This window comes from Parasteatoda tepidariorum, chromosome 8 (assembly GCF_982258835.1).
Source record: "Parasteatoda tepidariorum strain Cologne lab strain chromosome 8, Ptep-v5.0, whole genome shotgun sequence".
Taxonomy (NCBI): Eukaryota; Metazoa; Arthropoda; class Arachnida; order Araneae; family Theridiidae; genus Parasteatoda; species Parasteatoda tepidariorum.
This window is the reverse complement of record NC_141762.1, coordinates 62,178,116-62,202,005: the sequence shown is the minus strand read 5'-3', so window position 1 is coordinate 62,202,005 and position 23,890 is coordinate 62,178,116. Positions and strand designations below refer to the sequence as shown.

Sequence of the window (23,890 nt, the reverse complement as noted above, 5' to 3'; positions counted from 1 at the left end):
TATTGTTGCTTGACAATTAGAATTTTTTGAGAAGCAACTTCTTTTACATTCTTCCTGCGGCACTTTCATAAACTCACAGTGGTGATAAACAAATAATTTCCTGCAATTAAATAATAAAAAATATTTACAATCCAATAGAAATGTACTAGAATTAAAAGATAGAATTTTTTGTTACTTTATTCTTCCATTACTCATAGTATTAATTCAATGGTATTAATTCATAATCATTCTCTTTGATTTTGAGGGGAATTATACATCAAAAATTAATAAAATAAACAGCTTAAAAGATAATTGTTTGATTTCTTGGATGTCAAATAATAGTTTTTCGATATTCTAAAACATTTAACAAACAAAAGAAAATATTAAAAATAAGTTATAAGTAGGTAGGGCATAATGCAGATCTTTTAGTTTTATTTTATATAAATAGATGGCACCATTAAAAAAATGTTAAATTTGAAACCTATTTTAATTTTAGTGATTCCACAATAAATGAATAAAATATTAATTTCATTCGATACACATCAATTTAATTCAATAAATATCAAGTTAAAACTATTTAGTTTTCATTTCAAAGTGGATATAAAAATTGAGCAAGAAAATTAAATTTCGATATCAAAATTAGAGGGATATTAGCTTTATAAGAATTCATGCTTGTGATAAGCATAAATTTAACGAAAAAAGCATTTCCCTTAAAAATTAAATACAAAATTTTTCTTAAAATAACTAAACTAGTTACTTACCAACAAACAAATCTTTCTCCTCGAGGTTTCGAAGTTCTAGAATTCCATTTCTTATTTGTAAGTTCCCCAAATTCCTTTACCCACTTGATGCGATTTTCTAAATTTAGAGCATTATTTCTAAGGGTAATAATATTTGATGAAATAGCTTCTATTTCATTTTTAAATGAAGAAAGCAGTTTCTCAGGCAAAAAAAAAACTCCCATTTCAAGTTTGAAAAACAAAAGCTTAAGTACAAAAATCGGTCAATGTTGAAAATAAAAAACATGGCAGAATGAGATAGCCATACGTCACAGAAGGCTTCGCCGAGAAATCCAATCAGCGCTCACAAAATCTCTTGGGGATACTATAGATGTAAAGAGAGTTTACATGCCCCCTGAACATGCATGTAACTTTCTCTCGCTCTCCGTGTTTCCTTTTCGTGTTCCTTCGCCTCTTTCTACCTTTCTACTGCCTGATTGTAACCCGCCCTATAAGTGGGTTTTGAAGTTGTATGACGTGGGCAACACTACTCCACAGTCGTGGCTTACCCACAAGTGCCCACTGGGAAACGATAATTGAGTAGCAATTCTGGCACTTCCGAGATCAATGAGAAATAGACCCAAGTACCCATCATTAAAAAAATCTATTTCAGCATCCCTTTCAATTTGTCAGTTTCTAGGATACAATGTGTTGTTCAGTTAGGTAGAATCAAAGTAAATTTTATTGAAAACTTTCCCCTGAACCATTTTTCTACTACGCTCTGCAGTTATATTGAAAATTGTAGTAAAGTAGGATTTGGTAATGAAAAATACATAGTTTTAACATACTTACCCATCATAATTACAAAAGGTGAAGGAAGGTAATTCTGTTAGGTTACTGTTAGTTAAACGTATATCAACAACAGTTTCGTACTTCCAATAAAGTCGCAGGAATTCAGAAGATTGATAAAGGTATCCTACTATACAAGACAGAAAGACCAACGTAAGAACGCATTTCTTGACTATACTCTCAGCCAGAAGAATTTGCGGAACGCCACTCAGCATCGAATCCCGAAAAACATTCGTCAAATAATTGGAGCAAAATTTGTGTTTTTTCTTATTAACATTCCTGAAAGGAAATGAAATTAAAATATATGACTGCTACAACAAAAAAGTATCAAGATCAAAAATACAATGAAAACACAGTACCAAAAAATGCATCGAATAGTATTTTGCATAGCGATATAATTTTGCATAACGAACGAATAGTATTTTGCATAACGATAGTTATAAAATCTCAGACATTTAAAAGAAAATATAGATTAAAAAGATAAGATATTATAGAAAAAAGATAATATGGATTAAAAACAGATAAGAGATTAAAAAAAAAAGGAGAGTTTTAGAGTTGCTTATACCTAATTGTAGGAAAGAGTATGATGATGGCTTTTTCTTTTTTTCACTTAATACTGAATTCAAAAATTACTATTTAAGTGGAAAAAAGCACAAAATGTTTTTAAATATCGACCAATCCCTTTTAATGGTCAGATGCATATGAGATGATGAAGTTAAAGACAATGCTGAAAAATATTTTTAAAACAGATTTCTTGCTTGAACTGTGACTTTTAAATTAGCTACTGCTCGCAAAGCTTCGTTCGAACCTTCCTTATTTGTGTCTGTAATCGTCTAACATATTACTTTAACTCTTAAAATATTTCGAAGTATTAACAGCATTTTTAAAAAATAATTGCTTAAAACAATTTTGGGTACAATGAAGACTTTTCATTTTAAGATTATTTTCATTTTTGTCTTCATTAAACGTTTTAGGCTACTCTGATAAAATATTTTAAATTATGATAAAAGTACTTTTTGACATTCATCATAGATAAAAATTTGTAATCTCTAATATTATAAGCAATTTCAAAATACCTTTGCATCAAAAAATACATGCATATAACCAGATCGGAAAACACAAATCCGTATCGAGAACTTGATAATATAATTGCATTTACCTAGCAGAAAGGATAATTAATCAAGTATTAGGAATTTATTTCTTTAAGTAATAAATTACAAACAACAACAAACTGGAATTAAAAGTGACAAATGATCACCAAACGATGAAAAACCAGTGAAGGAACAAATGTTCCTTTACTGTTTTTTTTTTAAGTTAATGAAAATAAAAGATAAACTTTAATTTTCTTGTACATTTAGTGATGTTCCGCATCAAAAGTATGTTAAAAATACGAAAAATAACTTCTAACCAGTGAGGGAGCAGGCATGTTCCTTCACTGGCCATAGATTTCCCAGTGAATGTACAGTATGTGTTAATATGTTGACACTTTAATTTTCAATTCATGATTACAAAAACAGTTAACATTTTCCAAGTATTTATACGTTATAATTTCAAGAATAGGTCTGTTTTTAAATATTTGTATGGCTTATAAATTCATAAAGAGCATTAAAAAATAACCAAAATTAAATGTTCCTTTACTGGGTGTTCATGCACTGGTAAGAGCTGTTTCTTCACTTGGTCTTCTTACTACTTGCTATTTGAACCTCCAAAATTTTAAAACAATATTATGTAAGTTCTCTACAATTTTTTTTAAATAATTTGCAATTAGTAACAAATATGTTGACACTGTCATTTAACTAAAATTACGAATTTAGAAATTAATATGATTTTTTAAGAGGCAAGCGAAGCTTAAGTGTTCCTTCACTGGTTAGTTTACCCTACATATTGTTGTGTCACAACAACCAGAAATAAGACGTGAGTTGTACCAAACAATTTATTTAAACATTCACACGAAAAATCACAAAATATTACCCAAAAGAAATATCTCTTCTCAGAAAAAAACTATCTTTCTCAACAACACAAAAAAGAACATCACTTCTCGTGTGTGTCTCTCAAGCAACATCATTTTAGCATTACCTCTCGAGGAATTGATGCTTCTAGCTCAGTTGTCACACACTGTTACGTTACAGTCTAATTCCTCCCTTCCACAGAGTTTTCTTTGCAAAAGTAAGAAATGGCAAAAAACATACATAAAATTTTGTCAAAACTGATCTATATAGGTTGACATAAAACTGTTTTGTTTATCGGTATCTAGGAAAATAAAACAGTAAAGGAAAATAAACAGTAAAATAAACAGGAAAATTAACAGGAAAACTGGAGTCACGAATCTTTTCAAAAATAATTTTAAACTCTTAACTTTCTCTTTGGGATTCTTGGAAATTTTGTGGCGAAATATTTAACAGTTCGATACCAATAAATTCCTTATTACAAGGTAATATCTTTTCAGTGAGAAAGTCATCGCTTTTCGCCGTTTGATCAGAAGTAATGATGCGTTCATTGAAATCGACTATACCGAGCTATACATTATCTTTATTTTCTACTTCCCTCCTTTCATTCATTTTTTCTTGTTTTCGAGTCATTACAGTACGTATCATTGGGACTTCAAGCGAATTTTCCAATAGAGCAGCCGTTTTGTTACCCAATAAATAATACCCTTGACCAAGAGAATCACCCAATACAGCTGCCTTAGTAACCACTTTTCCTAACTTACAGTTTAATTCAACTACGGCTAACGGGAAACAAAATGATTCTTCCTGTATTGGAGTTTTTATCCAAACAAATTCACCCGTGTACATTTCAGGTTTTACAAATCTCCTAGGAATTAAATCCAAGGTTGCGCCAGTGTCTCGTAGTATTGAAATGCCAACGCCATTTACCACGCCAATGCTCGTATATGGTGTCATTATATCAGGAAACCTTGGTTCCGAACAGTGAAGCGAAGCCACAGTTTCTGAACTTGTTTTCGCCTTGGGACATTGAGGGCGTAGATGATCATAAGAACCGCATTCATAGCATCTAAGCTGTCTTCTTCTTTCAAATTCTCTTTCGTGAACATTTTTTTAACATTATTTTTCTGCCAAGTCAACTTTTCTTTAGTTCTGGTATCACTTTGGTTCAGAGATCGCCAAGAATCATCTTGGTTACTTCGATTATAAGACACAGACTTTTCCTTGAAACTGTTTTTTAAACTTTCATAGTCGTCCAATTTTCCGGCTAATTTGGAATAAGAATTCAATTCCATCCAATCTTCAAGAAAATGATCTCTCATGTCATTTGGTACATGACGTTTCATTTGCTCGGTAACCATCAAACTCTTAAGATCATCGAAAGTGGTAATTTTTACTTCAGAAACCCATTCGCTAAAATAGCAATTTAATTCTTGAGCAAAATTTCGACAAAATTTTTCAGGTGATTTAAAATGTCAATGAAAATTTTGTTTGAATTCCTCTGCATTAAGCTTATATTGTTTAAGATTCAATTCTTTTACAAAGTCGTAGTTATTGGCATCATTAGGGGACTCTCTCGCCAACATATTTGAAATGTCGGGTGGTACTACGCTCAATAGGTAAGGCACCCATTCATCTTTAGGAATTTGTGCAATTTCTGCTCGACGTTCAAAATTTATCAGATACAACGACATTTCATCTTTACCTTCATTAAATTTTGGAGTTATTTGTAAAATCTGTATTTTATGCCTTGTTTCACCTGATGCCGGTCTGTTTTGGTGCTGAATTTGAGAATTTGCTTCTAATTCGAGTCTACGCATTTCCAATTGATGTTGCCGTTCAAGTTCTTCTCGCTGTTCTTGTCTTTCAAGTTCTTCTCGCTGTTCTTGTCTTTCAAGTTCTTCTCGCTGTTCTTGTCTTTCAAGTTCTTCTCGCTGTTCTTGTCTTTCAAGTTCTTCTCGCTGTTCTTGTCTTTCAAGTTCTTCTCGCTGTTCTTGTCTTTCAAGTTCTTCTCACCTAATTCTCTCCTCCGTTATACGAGTCAAACACATCTTTACATCCTCAACCTCATAATGTTTACTAGTTTGAATTATTTTTTTAATTTCACAAACATTTGCTTGAGGTGGAACAGATTCACCTAATTCGTCGGCCAATTCTATCAAATCTACTTTTTTCGCTTTATTAAGAAAAGCCATAATTTACAACTGATAAAAAACTACATATACAATCACTGACTACCTTAAATCAACTACTCTTACTATATCCCGCCGCTGCCACCGGTAAAATTCTGTTGTGTCACAACAACCAGAAATAAGACGTGAGATGTACCAAACAATTTATTTAAACATTCACACGAAAAATCACAAAATATTACCCAAAAGAAATATCTCTTGTCAGAAAAAAACTATCTTTCTCAACAACACAAAAAAGAACATCACTTCTCGTGTGTGTCTCTCAAGCAACATCATTTTAGCATTACCTCTCGAGGAATTGATGCTTTTAGCTCAGTTGTCACACACTGTTACGTTACAATATCTTCTTGATTTCTCCCCAGCACAATTAAAAGGAGAATATTTGCTTTGTAATTGGTTAAAAATAGTTCCATAGAATTTAACCTTCATTGTCAAGCTATCATGCTGTGACGTGACGAAAATCGTTCAAAATGTTTCAGCTGATTGAGCGGAAATCAGTAATTTGATCGAATTTTGATTTGATAGCAAAAGGGTCTGTGCAACCTATTAGGGACAAAAGAACAAGTTCGAAAAAGGAAATAACAATAGAGCGATAAGAAACAGGTGTGAAAGTTTTGGTGGGAACCCCAGTGTGCAACAGATTAGATCCAAATATATGAACTTAGAAATATTTGGAAACAGTGGGATGATGGAAAAATTATTAAATAAGTTATTAGATTTTTTCAAAATATACAGGGTGTTTATAAAGTCCCAGACCCATTTTGATGTTTAGTAACTCATAAAATAATAAAGATAGATTAAAATCAATAACATAAATGGTTAGATAGACTCAAAAAGTTTCATTTCCCTTGTCAATGAACTTCCACGTGTGCCCCTTTCGTTGCACGGAGAATATCAGATCTATAGTCAATTTCACGCCAGGTAGCGGCAAGCATATCGGCATCCACCGAGGCTATTGCGGTTTTCTGAAGTCTAATGTTCTCTGACGATGCATCCTTTCATGTTTCTGGCATTTTTAATCGCCATAATGTGCGCATATGAGGATCTGAAAATCCCCATTAATACCGTTAGACACGAAGGGATTCCCCAAAGGTTAATGTGTGATGTGGACTAATGCACGACCGAGTCATTGGGCCTTTCTTTGTTACCGAAAAGACAGTCTCATCAGTCGTATACTAAGACATGTTGGAAAACTTCGTATTTCCACAACTAGAAGAGCTTCAGCCACATGTCTTTTTGCAACTAGATGGTGTACCACCTCATTGGGGTATTATCCTTCGTAGTTCTTTGAATAACCATTTTCCAGAAAGATGGATTGGGCGAGGAGGTCCAACTCCTTGGCCGCCCAGATCACCTGATATAACGCCGTTGGACTTTCTTCTTTGGGGATTTATAAAGGACAATGCTTACAGGAGGATCGTGTCGAACATTGATGACCTAAAAGTCAGAATTACAACCGCAATAGCCTCTGTGGATGCCGACATGCTTGCCGCTACCTGGCGTGAAATTGACTATCGACTTGATATTCTCCGAGCGGCATGTGGAAGTTCATTGACAAGGGTCATGAAACTTTTTGAGTCTATCTAACCATTTATGTTATTAATTTTAATCTATCTTTATTATTTTATGAGTTATTAAACATCGAAATGGGTTCGGGACTTTATAAACACCCTGTATATCGATTCTTAAAAATCTAGTCTTCCGAATCCAATAATTCGGAAGGTGAAGAGCAGTGTCGAATGATTTTACTTGAAGAAAAATCAAACCATTGATTTGAATTCCAACTGCTTAGAGCTAGGGAAGATCTGTTCGTATCCTTATTTAGAACGTGTCTTTCGCGTTCTTTAAGTCAGAGATTTAGGCTACATTTAATTTTTCCAATATACGCAAGATGAGCTGCGATGTCTCAAAGGATAGAGCGTTCACCTTCCAATGAGGTGAACCGGATTCGAATCCCAGTGGTGGCTGGTCTATACAAACCTGCATCCAGCTTGCACCGACCACAGTGCTGACGTGAAATGTCTTCAGTGGTAGACGGATCGTTAGAGTCCCCTTGCCGCCAGGTTAATCATGAGAGGCTCTCGTGGTCTTCCTCTAATGTAACGCAAATGCGGTTTAGTTCCATAAAAAAAGCCCTCCATGAAGGCAAAATTTTCCCGATACTTGATCCAGGAGTTCCCTTGTCTTCTGGACTGGGTTCAAAATTACAAGACTACGGAGTTGAACATTAGTAATCGTAAGCCCAAACATTGGGTCTTCTTTTCAACGACATTTTTAAAATATAAAATATACAGCAAGATCAAAATGACACGACATTTGACGAATTTCTCAGCTATTAATATCAGCAATAGGGTCTTTAAGATTGGTGAAATTTAGTTTATTTGGAGGGAAAAAATTACCTTAACATTAAACATACCATATACGGCCGAAAGACCGGTTATTGCATATTGTAGTCCAGGGATGGCGAACCAATGGCACGCGTGCCACTTATGGCACGCGACACATTATTTTGGGCACGCCACTTATAACAAAGTTCACTACGAAGCATAATAGCAATTAAGTTAAAATTCACAACAATAAACAAAAAAATTATTAACAAAAAAATTTATAATTAATGCCAAAAAGAAATTAGTAACCATAAAAAACAAGCTAACTATAAATAACCATCAAAAAGAGATTTAACAGTCCTGCTTAAACTAACATCTTACAATCTAATATAAGTTATTTGTCATCTAATCTGCAACAACAGAATTCACACTGATGTTACTTTAAGTTGAATTACGCTTCTAACTGAGACACTGCAAAATGTTTTTTTTCTTTATAGCAATTAAAGAGTTTTGATAGTATTTAGTATTATTATTTTCCCAATAATCACGAGGTCAAAATTAATTGACGGCACGTCTATGACCTCATTAAACAATTTTTTGAAAAAAATGGCATGTTGATGCATAAAGGTTCGCCACCCCTGTTGTAGTCTATTGCTAAGTGTTGGTATTTTTAGTGTTAAACTCAAATTTTTCCAAAATCCTAGGAACTGATTTTCAGATAAGGTAAAACAATTGAATTGCTGTTAAAGTTCTATTCGGAAAGTTCAGTGGATTACGAGAAAAGCATTTTAGTTAAAGAATTTAATTTGACATTTAGACACTGAAATAGGTGCTTGTTTGCAGGACGGAAACTATAGTATATCAATTCATGTACTTTCCTTTGTACTTTATTAGAGCTGCTTTTTGCTTTAGTCTAAATTGAGCAATGCAGTGACATTTTCGTTGTTGAGTTTAATTGCTGTTTAAAATCTTTGAAGTCTTACTTGCTTTTTGAAGTCTTACTTTTTCTTTTTTTGATGATTTATTCTGTGCACTCGAGTCTTTTTAAGAGTGAAGTTTCTAAAAGGAAATTTCAGCAAATCGAACGCTGTACTCAGGAAATCAAAAACTGCAACTAGAGATATGCCCAGCCACATTCCGACATAGCCTCCGATGTTACCAAAACATTCAATGCTCTAAAATAAAGTAAAGAAGTTAAGTACAATTATGAATAATTATACTTTTACAACGGATCAATTCTTATAAAATTTAACTTTTTTAGAAATGTTGATCGTATTTAAAAAAAAATTCTAATTATAATCGTTAAAAATAGTAATTTTTAAAAACTGTCGGATAGAAAGTTATAGAGACAAATTCGAAGGCGATTAATTCAACACAGAAATATGTATTTATCGATGTACTATCCAATATGGACGTAATATCCGATGTACTATTCGATCTATGATAATATTTAAAATTAGAAAAATTCATTTACACTATAAATGTTTTTAAGAAAATGGCCCAAGAATTAAATTTTTTATTTATTTTTTACTTTATCCTATATTTTATTGCATCGCATTGTGTATTGTATTGCATAGTAAATGTATTGTATTGTATTGTATTGCATAGTAAATATTGTATTGAATGAAAAATGTCAAACAGGAACTTTTATACCTACAAAAAAAGTATATTCCTACAAGACTACAGTATCAATAACATGTTATTAATACATCTTTTAATACATGTTTTAGTACTAAAAACATGTTTTCATTACATCAATTTATAAAATACGAGAATATTTACTACTTGAAAACGGAAAAAGGCCATTCATTTGTCACCTTATTTGTGTCAAACATCTTAAACGCATTATTCTCGACTTTCGAAATAAAATTTGAAAAAAATTAAAGATGATTATGAAATATATGTATAAAAACTTACTTCAATTTTAGGACTGCAGTTATATGTAGTTATTTCCAAGTTACTCAAATCAATATTAACTGTAATAAATTCCCTTAAAAAGAAAAATAATTTTAAAAAAGCGCAAAAACATAAAAGTTTATTGTAATAACCATTTTAAGTAATATACATTTTTTTAATTCAAGCATATGATAGTATTACTAAATATATTGTATTAATTAAATCGGTTAACACTAATCCCTCAGAGTCTTTACCTTTTGATAAATTAAAAATTTTAAAAGATATGATAAAATATCTCAACTTAATGTTTTTTAACAAAAACTTGGTTGAAAAATTATTATTTGTATAATTATTATTATGTCGCAATACGAATAAATGTAATTATTGAAATTTAGAACAATATTCGAATCGCTTAAGAGTTCCAATCCTTTTGCCAAATAGTATCAAGTGAGGGCTTTTCTTTAAACTTTAAATTAATCCTTAATTAATATTACTTTTTTGAAGAAAAAAAAACGCCTAATTACGAGCAAACAAATAATTTTAACACAACTTTCTTTCGGTGCTATTTTTTCTTCCCCAAATTAGTTATTTTTCTGTTATCTAAAATTCTGCATTCAGAAAAAAAGATTTCCTTTTTACATCTGTTGTTTAGTTAAAGTATTTCGAACATCGATACTGTTGAATGAAATATTATCATTATTTTTAATTTGAAAAAAAGCCTGGAGAGAGTTGCGAATTGATACTTACTATAAATGAAGTAGTAAAAATAACACATGGTATTAAATATTCTTTCAAAAATTTAAAAGTTAATAGTATAGAATTTTAATATAATTGTCTCCTTGACTATTAAGTTAAATTTTATTGATTTTTTATTTTCTTATTTTATAACCATCGTTGAACAGCCGGCCCAATTTTTTGGGTCTTACGATTGCTAACGTTCAAGTCCGTAGCCCAAAACTGAATTTTGAATAAGTTAGAAATTTTTTATTACATTTTATAGTCTCAGAAATGCTAAATCAGCATTATTATCTAATATAATAATATGTCTTTCTTATAAAGCCATTTGTGTATATTTCTTATAAAGTCCTTTAATTTGGACATACAATTCAGGCAATAATTTTTTCATACTAACCTAGAGAATCGTTCAAAATTGGTACATTTATTTACACCGCACTAGAACTGCACAATGGGCTATTGGCGACGGCCTGGGAAGTATCCCTGAGGATGACCCAAAGACATACCATCTCAATTTTGATTCTCTGCAGAGGGGATGGCTCTCTTGCTTTGGTAGACCGACAACTTGCGCGTGAATTCGAGCCCTACGGTAGAACAATTTAGCGAGGATCGATACCAGACACCCTCTGCCCCTATGCAGGCTGATCAAAGTGGTCACAATCCCGCTTGTGATAGCAACCAGTGATGCTTGACTTCCGTGTTCTACTGGGAACCATGTATTTACTATCAATCCACTGCGGGACAGTTCGAAAATTCGAAACAAATTTTTCTCATAGGAATTACTCATTGTTTAAATATAAACTGCAGTACTTTTTTTTTCTTTCAATGTTTTAAAATGTAACAATAGTAATGTTTATAGGTCTAATTAATCATGAAAAGTTTATTAAACGTTCTCTTAATAATTAATACTCTAAATACATTTTAGCAGGTAAGCTTAAGTAAAATCAACACGAGTGGAGACACCACAAAGTATTTTGTAAGGTATCTGAATCGCACATATATATTTTGTTTTGTGCTTTTGAAACGTGTTTCTATACTATGATGAGTTATAAACATAAAGACTGAATATAACTTATCTTCATCTTAATAAGTTGAGCATATAAGAAAGTTTTTTTCTTTATCCGTAATATAAAGTCATCGGGAAAAGAAACAAATAAGAATAAAAAAATTGGAAATTATTTTAAGCTTTTGAATAGTTTTGGTAGATTCTTTTCCATTTTGTGCGTTGTTGTTTAGAGAGAGTGCTGATTAAAAAATATTCATTCCAGCTACCCGTGCAAAGATCTGTAATAATGCGTAGTAAAATACAATAATAGGGAAGGAAAAGTTTTATGATAAATTTTAAACCATGTGAAAAGACGATTTTGACACTGGATTTCGTTAAAGCGTAGATTAAGACAATTAGGGGAAAGTCAGGTAGACCCGCCCACTTAAGGAGTATTGCTTATATTTCTGTATAATATTAAGTAATAATCAATATTTTTGCACGTTTCTATTGTTTTATAATCTAATTAAATATTGCAAAAAAATAAACCAAAAAAGAATAGTTTAACTTAAAAAAAAATAGAAATTTAAAAAAAAACATGTTTTTCAGCTCTTTTCAAAATGTGTCGGGTGGCCCCACCCAGTTACAAAAATTATGTTTCTTTACTGTTTTTTCAGGTGTAAATGAAAATGACCAATGTAATGACAATAGATAAACCTCATTTATCATTTTTATCACAAAATTATTTTATTTATTACATATTTATATACTTTTAGTGAATTCCATCATTTAATAACAATCATTTAATAACAACAATATTTCTTTTTAAAAATGCATGTAACATTTAAATTTGAAGCAATAAAATAATAACCTTGGCAACCGCACATTTATCGACGAAATAAAATTGGGCGGTGGTACCCGACATTCATGTGAGTGGGACTACCCGAAATCCAATTTTTTCGTAAATTTGTATTCACTCGAGCAATTTTTCACATATAAACTTCTTTCTTTGTGCAAATTAAACTTAAGACTACATACTTTAATGCTGGATGTACAGAAAAAATAATTTTTTTAGTATTAAAATGAAGTTTAATCGAAACATTCACCCAATTTTTCTTAATTTCATGACTACTGTATTCAACATATTTTCAAAATTATTGTTTACCATGTTACCAGCTACATAAATACTTGAAACTTTGAAAATTATATTTTTTTAATATAACAATTAATGTCCGATGGCCCATTGACTTGAAAAAATATTCTATAAATATGAAATTGACAGTGGGCGAGGGTACCCGACACTCCCCTAATTACATTCATTTCTATCACCGAGATTTTTAAATATTTTTACAAATCATGTCAAAAGTGGAATTTGAAAAATATACACAATGGGGTTCGGAAAAATATTCTATGACCATAGAATCATCAAGACATATTCGGTTGTCTGATTAATTAGAAAATGCATAATGATTATTAGGCATAATGATTTGAAAGTATGTCTGTTTTTCTGCAATTATATTATAATTTTCTACCCGTAGTTTTTATGTATTTGACAAGGTTAAAAAAAACATTTAATAAAAGTGGTGATTGCGGATGGGATCTAAGAATATGAAATATTGTATTTAAAAAAGTATATCTTCTTACAGCCTTTTATCTAGATCAGCTCTGCATTTTCCCTGAAAAAAAATACAAATCTGTAGCAAAAATAATCTCTCTAAAGAAAGCGTTTTTTAAATGGTTTCAAGAAAATTAAAAGTATAATTATAATGTAATCTTGTACAGTCGCTGGTCAAATAATTAGATGTACTATAATATTCTATGTTAAATCTTAATTATAATGGGATACTATACAGCATTTTTGTTCGACTGAAACCGTTTTGTATTTGTTTATGTTCGTGTATCAATTGGTTAATATTGTAATGCAATATGTTAAAAATAAATACAAATAGGAAGTATATAAAGAATCTCTTGTGTAAAAACCCTTTACATGTATGCTTAAACATAAAAGTATAGCATATTAACTAGTTCAAAACATGTAACTATTAAAAAACTGCATTATTTCTAATATTTTGGTCTAATTTTATAGTATACTAGTATTAATACTTGCTACAACAAATATTCTATATTTACATAATATATCATCTACATTATCCAATTGTCGAATTTAAATTAAATGTCGTCTAATTTAATCAATTGTACAATCCTTTTGAGGATTGTACAATTGATTGAAAAACAAAACGGAATCACCCTAAATAACTTTTGTTTTAATGGTCGGATTTTCACTAACTAAGTGTCAATCTTAATGGTTTCTGGGGGTGACCTCAGATATGTAATTAATTAGAGCTAACTATTAAGTTACGAAATCAGACACAAAAACGTACTTTCTCTGAATAAACATGAATTTTTTTTTTAAAAAATTTTGGATTTTTAACCGCAAAATATAGGGGGTAGCCGCAATCTGGGAAATATGGTCTCTATAGATTGGTCAGAACAGGAATCTAAAGTTCGGACCCCTCAATGTAAATTTCACTTTTCGCGTTTTTAGTAATATTTTTAAAACTAATAAAGCAATTCAAAGAAAATTGCACTCACTTATAAAACCCATTAACCCAAAGATAATTTCATGCAAAAAATAATTTTTAATGATTATTTATTATTTTTTATTATTTAATTTCATTGTGGATAAAAAAAATTTGAATTATGAGGAATAAAATTTGTTTTATATCGTAATAATCTACGCATTTTTCTATATCAAAATTTAAAGGTTCAACAGTTTTCATACGGTAGAAGCCGAGAAAAATTGAAATTAACTATTTTTAACAAAATAATTTGGCGACAATGAAGAAATATTTAAATTCGGTGATTAATCTTTAAATGTGGTTAACTTACGAGGACTTGATTTACGCTAGCGCAGAGTAAAATTTCATTCACATATTTTCTCTGATAACCGAAGGCTAATCCTTTTTTTAAATTATAAAATACACGATGTTTTTGTTTTTTTTTAGTTTTCTAAAAATTTATTCTTAATTTAATAAAGAGATTTAAATAAAACGTTTCATTGAATTAAAACATTTTATTAACGAATGTTGAGTTTTATAACAGCATGTTTCTGATAGAATGTAATTATATACCAGCTTTTTTATTTTAATTGTTAGTTTATTCTTTTAATAATTGATACAATTTCAATAATATATCAAAGTATGCTCAGATTTGCAGTAATATGCTAATAAATGTTTTCAATATTTATTTTATAATTATTAATACGAATGCGTAGTCAACATTTTCAAGCATCTTAAAACTTCTTTACATCTTATATATCGCCTTAATCTTAAAATAAATTTGTAAATTACCTGTCTGCGCGTGTTTCGCAGAAAACATTTCTAACGTTTTAGTTAAATTTTAACGTTTCTCAAAATCTTATTTTTTATGCTACTAAATATATTATTTTTCCATTAATATACTAATCAATTGTTTTAGGACTTAAATTTATGTTTTCCTTTAAAATAAAATTAATTTTTAAATTATTGTTAAGTTCTTAGTGAAAGAAAGCTTAGAATTATTGCCAACTGGCTGAGAATTAAATCTTGTTAAGAAATGAAAAATATTCTACTAATCACTATATCATTCAATGCAGAACAGCTGACTATTTACTTAAGCATGCTATTGTTTTCGAAAAATAAGGATAAATTATTAATTTTATTTTTTTTTATTGTTTCTTTTGAGTAATAAAAAGTAAATGCTTATGTGCACAGTAAAAAAATACAACAGATTGTCTTGTTTTTTAAATGAACAAAAAACTATGGACATACAATTTTATTTTGACGTTCAAAGTACGCTCGCTAACTTAAAGAAAGTTACCCTTTTCTTTTAAAAAGTTGAAAATATCTGCTTAAAAAGTTGTTTATATTATTTTTCAACTTTTGCACAGTTCAAAAAAATATTGCTATATAAAAAAAAATGTCCGATAGGACTTGTTTTGTTAAACAGTTACTAAAATAAAAAAATTGTAAAAAGATTCGAAAAACGTGCTATTTTTAGAATCATTACCTCAAAAATTGTTCGTTTTCTAACATTAGGATTTTTTTTTCTTAAATAACCTATAATAAGAGTTTTAATACAAGTTTTGAAGAAATAATGAATGCAAAATTTCAAATATAAAATGCAAAAATTACAAGAATGCGTAAGCTAGCTTTAATTATTACTTAAAAAACTGACAAAATCGTCGGCAAAAGAAGTTATCTTACGAAAAGAATGTCAGAGTTAAAAACGGTAACAAGTGTTACTCTTGTTTAATTTATTTGGTGTAGTATAAACCTAAATTTTTTTTTTTAATTTTTTTAATTATTTTTTTAATAAACTAATGAAATGAGTGTGTAAATAATATCCATTCGTTTTACGAGAAACCAAGTTTACTTAGTATTATTCGCAAATCATATGAAGTGCAAATTCTTGAGCTCTTCGTGATCAGTAGTTTCAAGAGTGAACTCTTATATTAGAAGGCAGCTAACTTCTTTAAAAATTCTAATTCGGAAAAATACCTGTCATTTTACAAATGTGTATTTTTTAAATGGTTATTTATATAATTTTCACATTGGTCATTAGTTTTCTCCTGATGAAGCAAAAACGAAGACCCTGGAAGTCGAAAACTAAACCATTATGAATTATTATCTTCAATTTTTTTTTTTAATTCTCTAACCTTGCTATTTAAACTCTATGATACGCTGTCATATGCTTTTGTTTGAGTTAAAATATTGACATTTTTTATATTTTTTTCAATTAAAATACATCAACATAGTTAAAAAAATTAACATTCTTAAAGATTTGAACTCATTTTTTCAAAGAGCGAATCTCTGACAATACTTCGGTGAATCATAAAAAATTTATTTAGCAGAATTTCTGAGTCAGTTTATCCTCTAAATACTTCCCCCCCCCCTCCGCAATTTAAAATTCGATGATAAATTGATTAGTTTTTGTAAAAAGAGACTGTTACAAAGCAACTGAAATAAAAGAACTGATAGGGAGGAATACATAAAAGTTTGCTACACTACACTAAATAAATTATTTACATTAAATAATCAAAATAAAAAATTTGCAAAATATTTATTTGTTTTATATAATTTTTACATTTAAAAATGAGAAGTTTTATGACATTCAGCTAATTTATGCTTTACAATATTTGCAATGTTCGAAATGCTTAAAAGGTATCCACTTAAATCCTATAGGAAGGAATTCAAACATTTTGATTCTATTTATAATTTTCTATTTATTAAGCCACAGATTATTTAACCAAAGAATGTCACTGACTTATTAATCAAAAAGTTAAATTATTAATTTAACTCAGAAGAACTTAAAAGAGTTATCTACCACATACGCATTAAGTTTCAGATAATTTCTTTTATTAAACATTTTTACCTTATATAAAGCGGTGGGTTGAATAGTTCCTACCTACAGCATTAATTTTCAAATATTGTTACTAAGCTATTTTTTCGCCTATAATTTCTGCGACCATCTTCTAATAATTTCAGGAAATAAAAAAAATACCAATGAAAGGATTTGTTTGCATAAGTGCTGGAAATAGTTAAGGGTAGAGGGGTCACTTTATTTTCTCTAATTCAACGATTAAAACTAGTAAAATTCTAATTAAAATTAGCAAATATCTAAATAATCTACAACTGCAAAATACAACGATAAACCCTAAGTAAAATTTACTTTGCAATTTACTAAAGACCTCAAGGCATTTACTCCAACTTCTGATGAATTTACATTTTTTCAAAGATTTGAAACTCTTTTTTTTTATTTGACCTTTCATTTAAAATGTTAAGAATGTAGTCCTTAATAAATTAAGAACATTGTGGTATCAGTATGGATTGTAATTATAAAGTTATCATTAAATTTAAAATTAAATTTTGAAACCCAACATTTCGTGACCACAAATTTACAAATTGAAATAAAATATTGAATGTTGTGGTAAATATAAACATAATAAAATACATCTTCTTGGTTGCCTCCACATTTTTAACTTCTTAAGAGCCTTACGAACTCTACTTAAAATGAGGCTATCGTATCAGATGTCGGTAGTTATGGTGATAATAGTAAAATAAGTTTTCAAATAAAGGAATAAAACAAAGAAACTTTAGTAACGATATTTGGTTATAAATAAGTAACTGATCGCAATCGAAGAGCTTAGGGAAAAAACATGTTTGCAAAAGACAGTTTCGGAATGTATACATAAGGATGCTATTTGCAAATCACTTATTCAAGAAAACCATGTAACCTAAATATTTGTCAGAAAGAAATAATGCATATATAAACTAGTAACAATATAAAATTACTTAAAAATAATTTAAAATATAATGTGAAAATAAAATAAAATTGTGTGTTTACAGAGCAGCACTTCATCATGGGACACACTGTCTGCAAACACACAGGAGCCTTTCTGTTGTTAGTGGCAAAGCCAAAACTAAAAGTGCCCCGAGGCCCCTAATGATAATACAAGCATAAAGAATAATAATAATTACCACATTAAGAATTATTACATCAGAATCACGCCCCAAATTTTTGGCAGGATCTTTTTTTTCTTTTCCTTTTACCTGAAAGACTTGAACTGAGGTGTAAAATCAATTAGGCCTACAGCTCTTCATAAATTTATAATAACTTACGTAAATTTTGTTTTAGTACAACAATTTTATACAAATAACATCTTTAAAAAATAAAAAAAATGTCAGATAATAAGTTCAATGTTCAAATTTTGAAATATTGTAAAATCAAAAATAATTTCATTTTCATTTCTTCATTTCAAATTCAAATTTTATTTTCAAAGTATTAAACAAAATACTATTTTCTTTGCCCAGAAAGCAGATCGAAAAGTTCTCTTCTTGGTTGCCTATAGCAACAGAGACACACGATGTTATGACGCCTTGTTATTCTTTCAGTTTCCTTATGGCTGTTTTAAATTTGTTTCACTTTCTATGGCGAGGTAATTTGGAATTTTTTTAAACTTTCGCCGTATATATAAATCCTTATTGCAAACCAATTTATGACCCAATCTTTTCGAAATTCTGTCTGCTCCTCCTATTTCAAGGGTCAGAATTCCAAATATATAAAAGAAAATATATGTTTATTCAGAGAAGATACGTTTTTGTTTCCGATTTTGTAACTTAATTAATAATTAGCACTAATTAATGAGCATCTTTGAGGTCACCCCCAGGAACCATTAAGCTTGATACTTAGTTCGTGAAAATCCGACCATTAGAACGAAAGTTATTCAGGGTGATTCCTTTTTTTTTAGGACTGTACACAAGTGCATAAAGGTATCAGTCGCGTAGAAACAATAAAGCTGTATATAATCACCTGATAATTAAGATTTTACATAGAATCTTTTAGTGCGTCTAATAATTTGGCCAGGGACAGGATATATCAAGAGCAAAGTCATCACGCACTCATCACTCAAACTTCCGATGTAGTTTTAAAAATAAATATAGCTATAGTGCTCACAGTTATTTAATTTTACTAACACCACTTGCCAATACCATCAAGCCTGATAAAGGAAACCAAGCTGTATGGGGGCAGAGGGAAACGTTTTTTGCTTTCAAGTGGCACCATCTATGACCAAGAATACAATTTCAGCCCCACACACGTCAAAGCTCATTTTACAGGGAAGACATATAAATTAATCCACCGATCGTAATTTTGACTTGATCCAGAAAACGATTAAACTCAATTTACCTTAGCAACCTCAGAGGAAATAATTTGTTATGAAAACTTGGAGGATTTAGTGACCTCCAAAAATTTAACATGCACCAGTTATATGCAATCACAAATTTAACATGCACGCACGGGGATTCGTCAATCGTCGGAAGTCGAACTCACGATCTCACGAACACGAGTCTACAGACCAGATTTTCCGACGCCATTGTTATTGTACTTCCCTCCTGTTTTATAATGGAGAAGTAATCCTCGTCTTTTCTAGTTCTGCAATAACATACGAAACTGTCTGGGCCATACAAATACTTCTTTTCTCGCATCAAATACTTCTTTCCTTGTGGATAGGTCTTTAATTTGAGATGTTGTTTAACTCTTTTATTTCGCAAATTACTATTGATAAAATGAATGAGTAGGTGATGAAAAAAAACACCTTCTCCAATTTACAGCAAGATGGATGATCTTTAACATTAGGCTAATTATTAGGCATCGGCTAAGGTGTAAACTTTAGCCCATGTTCTCCGCCATAGAAGTTACCAGATAGGACACGATGCTAAAAAACATTATATTGCTATTTGTAGTGAGAATCGTTGGTGGAAGTCAGTTTTTTCCTGCAAGAAAATGCATCAATTTAGGTCCAAAAACCTCAGAGTGAAAGTGTTTTAGAAAATAGGATGCTTGTCATTAATGGAAACACAGGACTATCCTTAGTAAAACTGTATATACTAAAAAAAAGCAGTTTCAGTCTGTTACAAAATTGAAAACTGGGATGATATTAATTTTTTTTTCTGGAAGGCATAGAAAATGATGCGCAACATCGTGTATTTCCGGCCATGCTTGAAGACGATCGATATATTGGCTATTAAAAGCAGTGTTTTTTTTTTTGTTTTTTTTACTAACCCGATTTTTTTCCTGTGAAGGTAAGGCAGGCGCTGTTTACTCATCAGAAATTGGTGTTTGGTTATAAACTCTTTTAATACTGTTACTGTTGTTTGGTTCCCGTTGAATCTCTTCGCGCCCAGATATGGCTCAAAATCAAGGTGGCTTTTTTCATGAGATATACTTCCCTAGTATTTAGTGACCCTTCAAGACTCATTAACTAATAAATATTATCAAAATGCTTAGACTTTAAACATGTTATTTTATATTACTATTCAGACCATTATGTGGCTGTCCCTAACAAATATAATTACGAATAACATAATCTTTTACAGTATTTTTTTTTTAATAAAATAGTTTATAGACTTACTTCGATAGTCTCAGAAGCAGACCTGGAAACTTCGTAGAATACGTCACTAAAACAATTTGAGAAAATAATACATATTTATTTCTTTGTTTAACTTATCTTTAAATGGAAAATTTCCTTATGACTCTATTAACATCTATGTGTGTAGGCTACATCATGACTCGGTAAATTCTGTTTCTAGAAAGCTCTATCGCTACATGAAATAGCGGTTTTGCAAAGATGCTATTTTCAAAAAATGCGATGAGTTTCAACAGTTATTTATGACTTTTAAGTCGTAGAACTCTGTGAAACATAAGTCAAATTAATCTCAAGACCTTAATACACTTAAGGGAAGAGATAAATCAAAGGAAATTTTTTAATCCAAAGTTTACGATCGGAATGAGATCGAATTCGATCGATATCGATAACTTTAACAATGTCGATTTGTGCAGCTGTGATAGCTGCAAAAGATTTGGATACAATGAACTATCATATACACTATTAGCCATTAAAATTGCCATTTCAGGAAGGCGACACACCACGAACGTAAAATTTGCAGGAAGGATAAAGCATGTTGTGGTATGCAAATGATTAGCTTATCAAGCGCATTCATGTAAAGCAGATAGTGGTAGCGACACCTACAATGTGTATAAAAGAAAAGATTTGACAGAAAGTTTCGCATACAGAAAATAAATTTGAGCATTGTTCTTTTGTAAAAAAGTCTTTGTTATGCCTCGTGAAGGAAGGAGAAATGCCTAACAGCACGTGTCTGAGTTTGATCGAGGTGGAATTGTGGCCTACCGGAATTTCGGTTTATTGTACCGAAGCACAGCTGCTCGCGTTGATCGAGATCGCATGACTGTTAGCAGAATATGGAATCTATGGGTCATATGGAATGCTGTGCAGAGTATCAGGGCTCCTCCCCATCACTAACAGTCGAAAAGACGGACATGTTACCCGCATGGCCTTAAGGGATCGTACAGTTGCGTCACGAACCCTGAGTCAACAAATGGTATCAGTTGCAAGACAACAAGTGTTTGCACGAACAGTGCGACGACGTTTGCTGCAGCATGGACAGTCAACTTGACGACCATAGCTTCGGCTTCGGCTACCTTCGAAGCTGCATAACATGCAGGAGCACCTCCAATGGTATGATCAACCATGAACTCGAACGCAGAAATAACATGACGTCATCTTTTCAGACGAATCCAGGTTCAGTGTACAGAATTATTATGGCCGCATCCGTGTTTGGCCCATTGGCAGCTTTCATTCGACATCGTCATACTAGCCCATCACCTGAACTATTGGTATGGGATGCCATTGGGTATACGTCTAGATCACCCCTTGTTCGCAATGCTTGCACTTTGAACAGCAGCCGTTACATTTTTGGTTTTTTAAGGCCAGTTTCTCTGCCTTATCCTAGAGGTCTCCATAATACTACGTTTCAGCAGGGTAATGCACGATCGCATGTTGCCTGCACTGTCCTGACCTTCCTTGACACAGAGCATGTTTACCTGTTGCCCTGGCCAGCATGTTCTCCTGATCCTTCACCAATTCAAAACGTCTGGTCAATGGTTGCCGAACGACTGGCACGACACCAATCGTCAGTCACTACTGTCGATGAATTGTGGCATAATGTTGATGCGTCTATGCGATCTAGTCTCTGTTCGACTCGATGCCAAGGAGAATAACTGCTGTTATTGCTGCCAGGGGAGGCAGCTCTGAGTACTGATTACTCAGGATACAAAGATCCTGAAAATTTAATGACTTGTTTTTCCTACTATAATCTATGTGCCCAATAAATATCATTCCATTATTTGCATTAATTCGTGGTGCAGCAATTTTAATGGCCAGCAGTGTAGTTGTTTTGTTGTTATATTATTGCTTCAAATTTCATTTTTGAAAATAATTTTTATTAAATTAAAATTATAATTTGATTGCAGACATTAGAACATGAAAATATTGCAGTTTAGTTCTTATGTTCACAACTCTTTATACATATAGTATTAAATGAGTAACAATCTAATGTAACTTGAATTTTGATATAATAATAAATAAAACAAAAATTATCCATTTTCCATTCATTCAAGCAATCAATAGCCAGAAAATGGCAGAAACTTATAATTTTCAGAAATTTTTGCACGCCCTTGCATATTTACAGAGGTCCATCTTTTTAAATACATTGCACGAAAATTAAAAATAATATTTTTTTCATGTGGACATTTTTTTGTTGAAAAATTAATTTGCGAATTAAAAACTTACAAGCACGCCGGTCTACAATTTTGGATCTGACATTCAGAAATTTCTTTCGCTTTTTCTGGTGTAATCGTCTCTGAAATAAACAAAGAATATTACTATTTTAATGATGCTCAACAATTACTTTTTAATTTTATCAAAAAAAATTTTTAACAGTATCTTGCAAGAACTGCAATAACAATAAAATTAATGGCATCTAATTTTAAATTCTACAAATAATCGTGGATTATGAGCTAAATATTCACGAATTTCTTAAAATACATTTCGATTTAATGCTAACAACTAACGTATCATCGTATATATTAACTAGACTACTAACGCATCAATTGCATCGAAGTTTTGGACTCCAAAAACTTTTTTTAAATTTATTCGATTGATTATTGCAGTAGTTGTTCTAAATGACGATCACTGACGTTGCTGCGAAGTCTGCACTGATGTAAAGAAGGTTTCCGGTCGTAATTAAAGATGCCAAGCATGCTTTCGATTTCTACCAAAACGACGACAATCAGTGCTTTGATAGCCGCGATGGCTGAAGGGATAGGTGCTCGAAATAAAATTAAAAAAATTAAATAAAATCAGTGCTTTTCGAACCTCCAATGCGTTTGCAGGCTCACACCAATTAGAAAAAAGTCACACTGATAGTGATATGATAAACGTGGAGGTCTTGCTGGGATTCACGCGTTCCTTGAGAATATTACACCAAAGTGATTACGTACACGGAGAATATAAAGTGCAAGGACGTCCTCACGCATGAATCACATACTTCGCTGCGTTGAGGTTGATCCACTTAGTAACAATTCAAGGACCTGTTGCAGATAAACAAGGTACATTGATGCATTCCGGCAGCCTCGTAAGCATTCAAACGCTTAATTCAGATAGGAAACAGATAACCTCCACCTTGCGTCTCCTCTTGTTTGCGTTTTTCGTGATTTTACCCCTTTTAATGATCCTCTGTTATAATGTAAGTTTTCATACTATTGATGCCTTTTGTACCCATTTATGGAAGATTCTATTTATGTTTCTAGCACTTCATTCTAACTTCTGTTGCATGTTTATGCTCGTTTTGGGTATTTTCTCCAA

At 31.2% G+C, this 23,890-nt stretch overlaps 1 protein-coding gene across 1 annotated transcript in view; it reads right to left on the bottom strand.

The window, feature by feature from the left end:
- Positions 1 to 23,890, bottom strand: part of LOC107445175 (uncharacterized) — an 83,145-nt gene that overhangs the window by 29,431 nt on the left and 29,824 nt on the right. Inside the window, exons 8-13 of the mRNA XM_087168978.1 lie at positions 22,817 to 22,886; positions 20,579 to 20,624; positions 13,273 to 13,304; positions 9,930 to 10,002; positions 9,015 to 9,187; positions 1,551 to 1,826 (exon numbers count right to left, since the gene is read on the bottom strand). Of these exons, the coding sequence (XP_087025104.1) occupies positions 1,551 to 1,826; positions 9,015 to 9,187; positions 9,930 to 10,002; positions 13,273 to 13,304; positions 20,579 to 20,624; positions 22,817 to 22,886 (670 nt within the window). The remainder of the gene's footprint in view (positions 1 to 1,550; positions 1,827 to 9,014; positions 9,188 to 9,929; positions 10,003 to 13,272; positions 13,305 to 20,578; positions 20,625 to 22,816; positions 22,887 to 23,890) is intronic.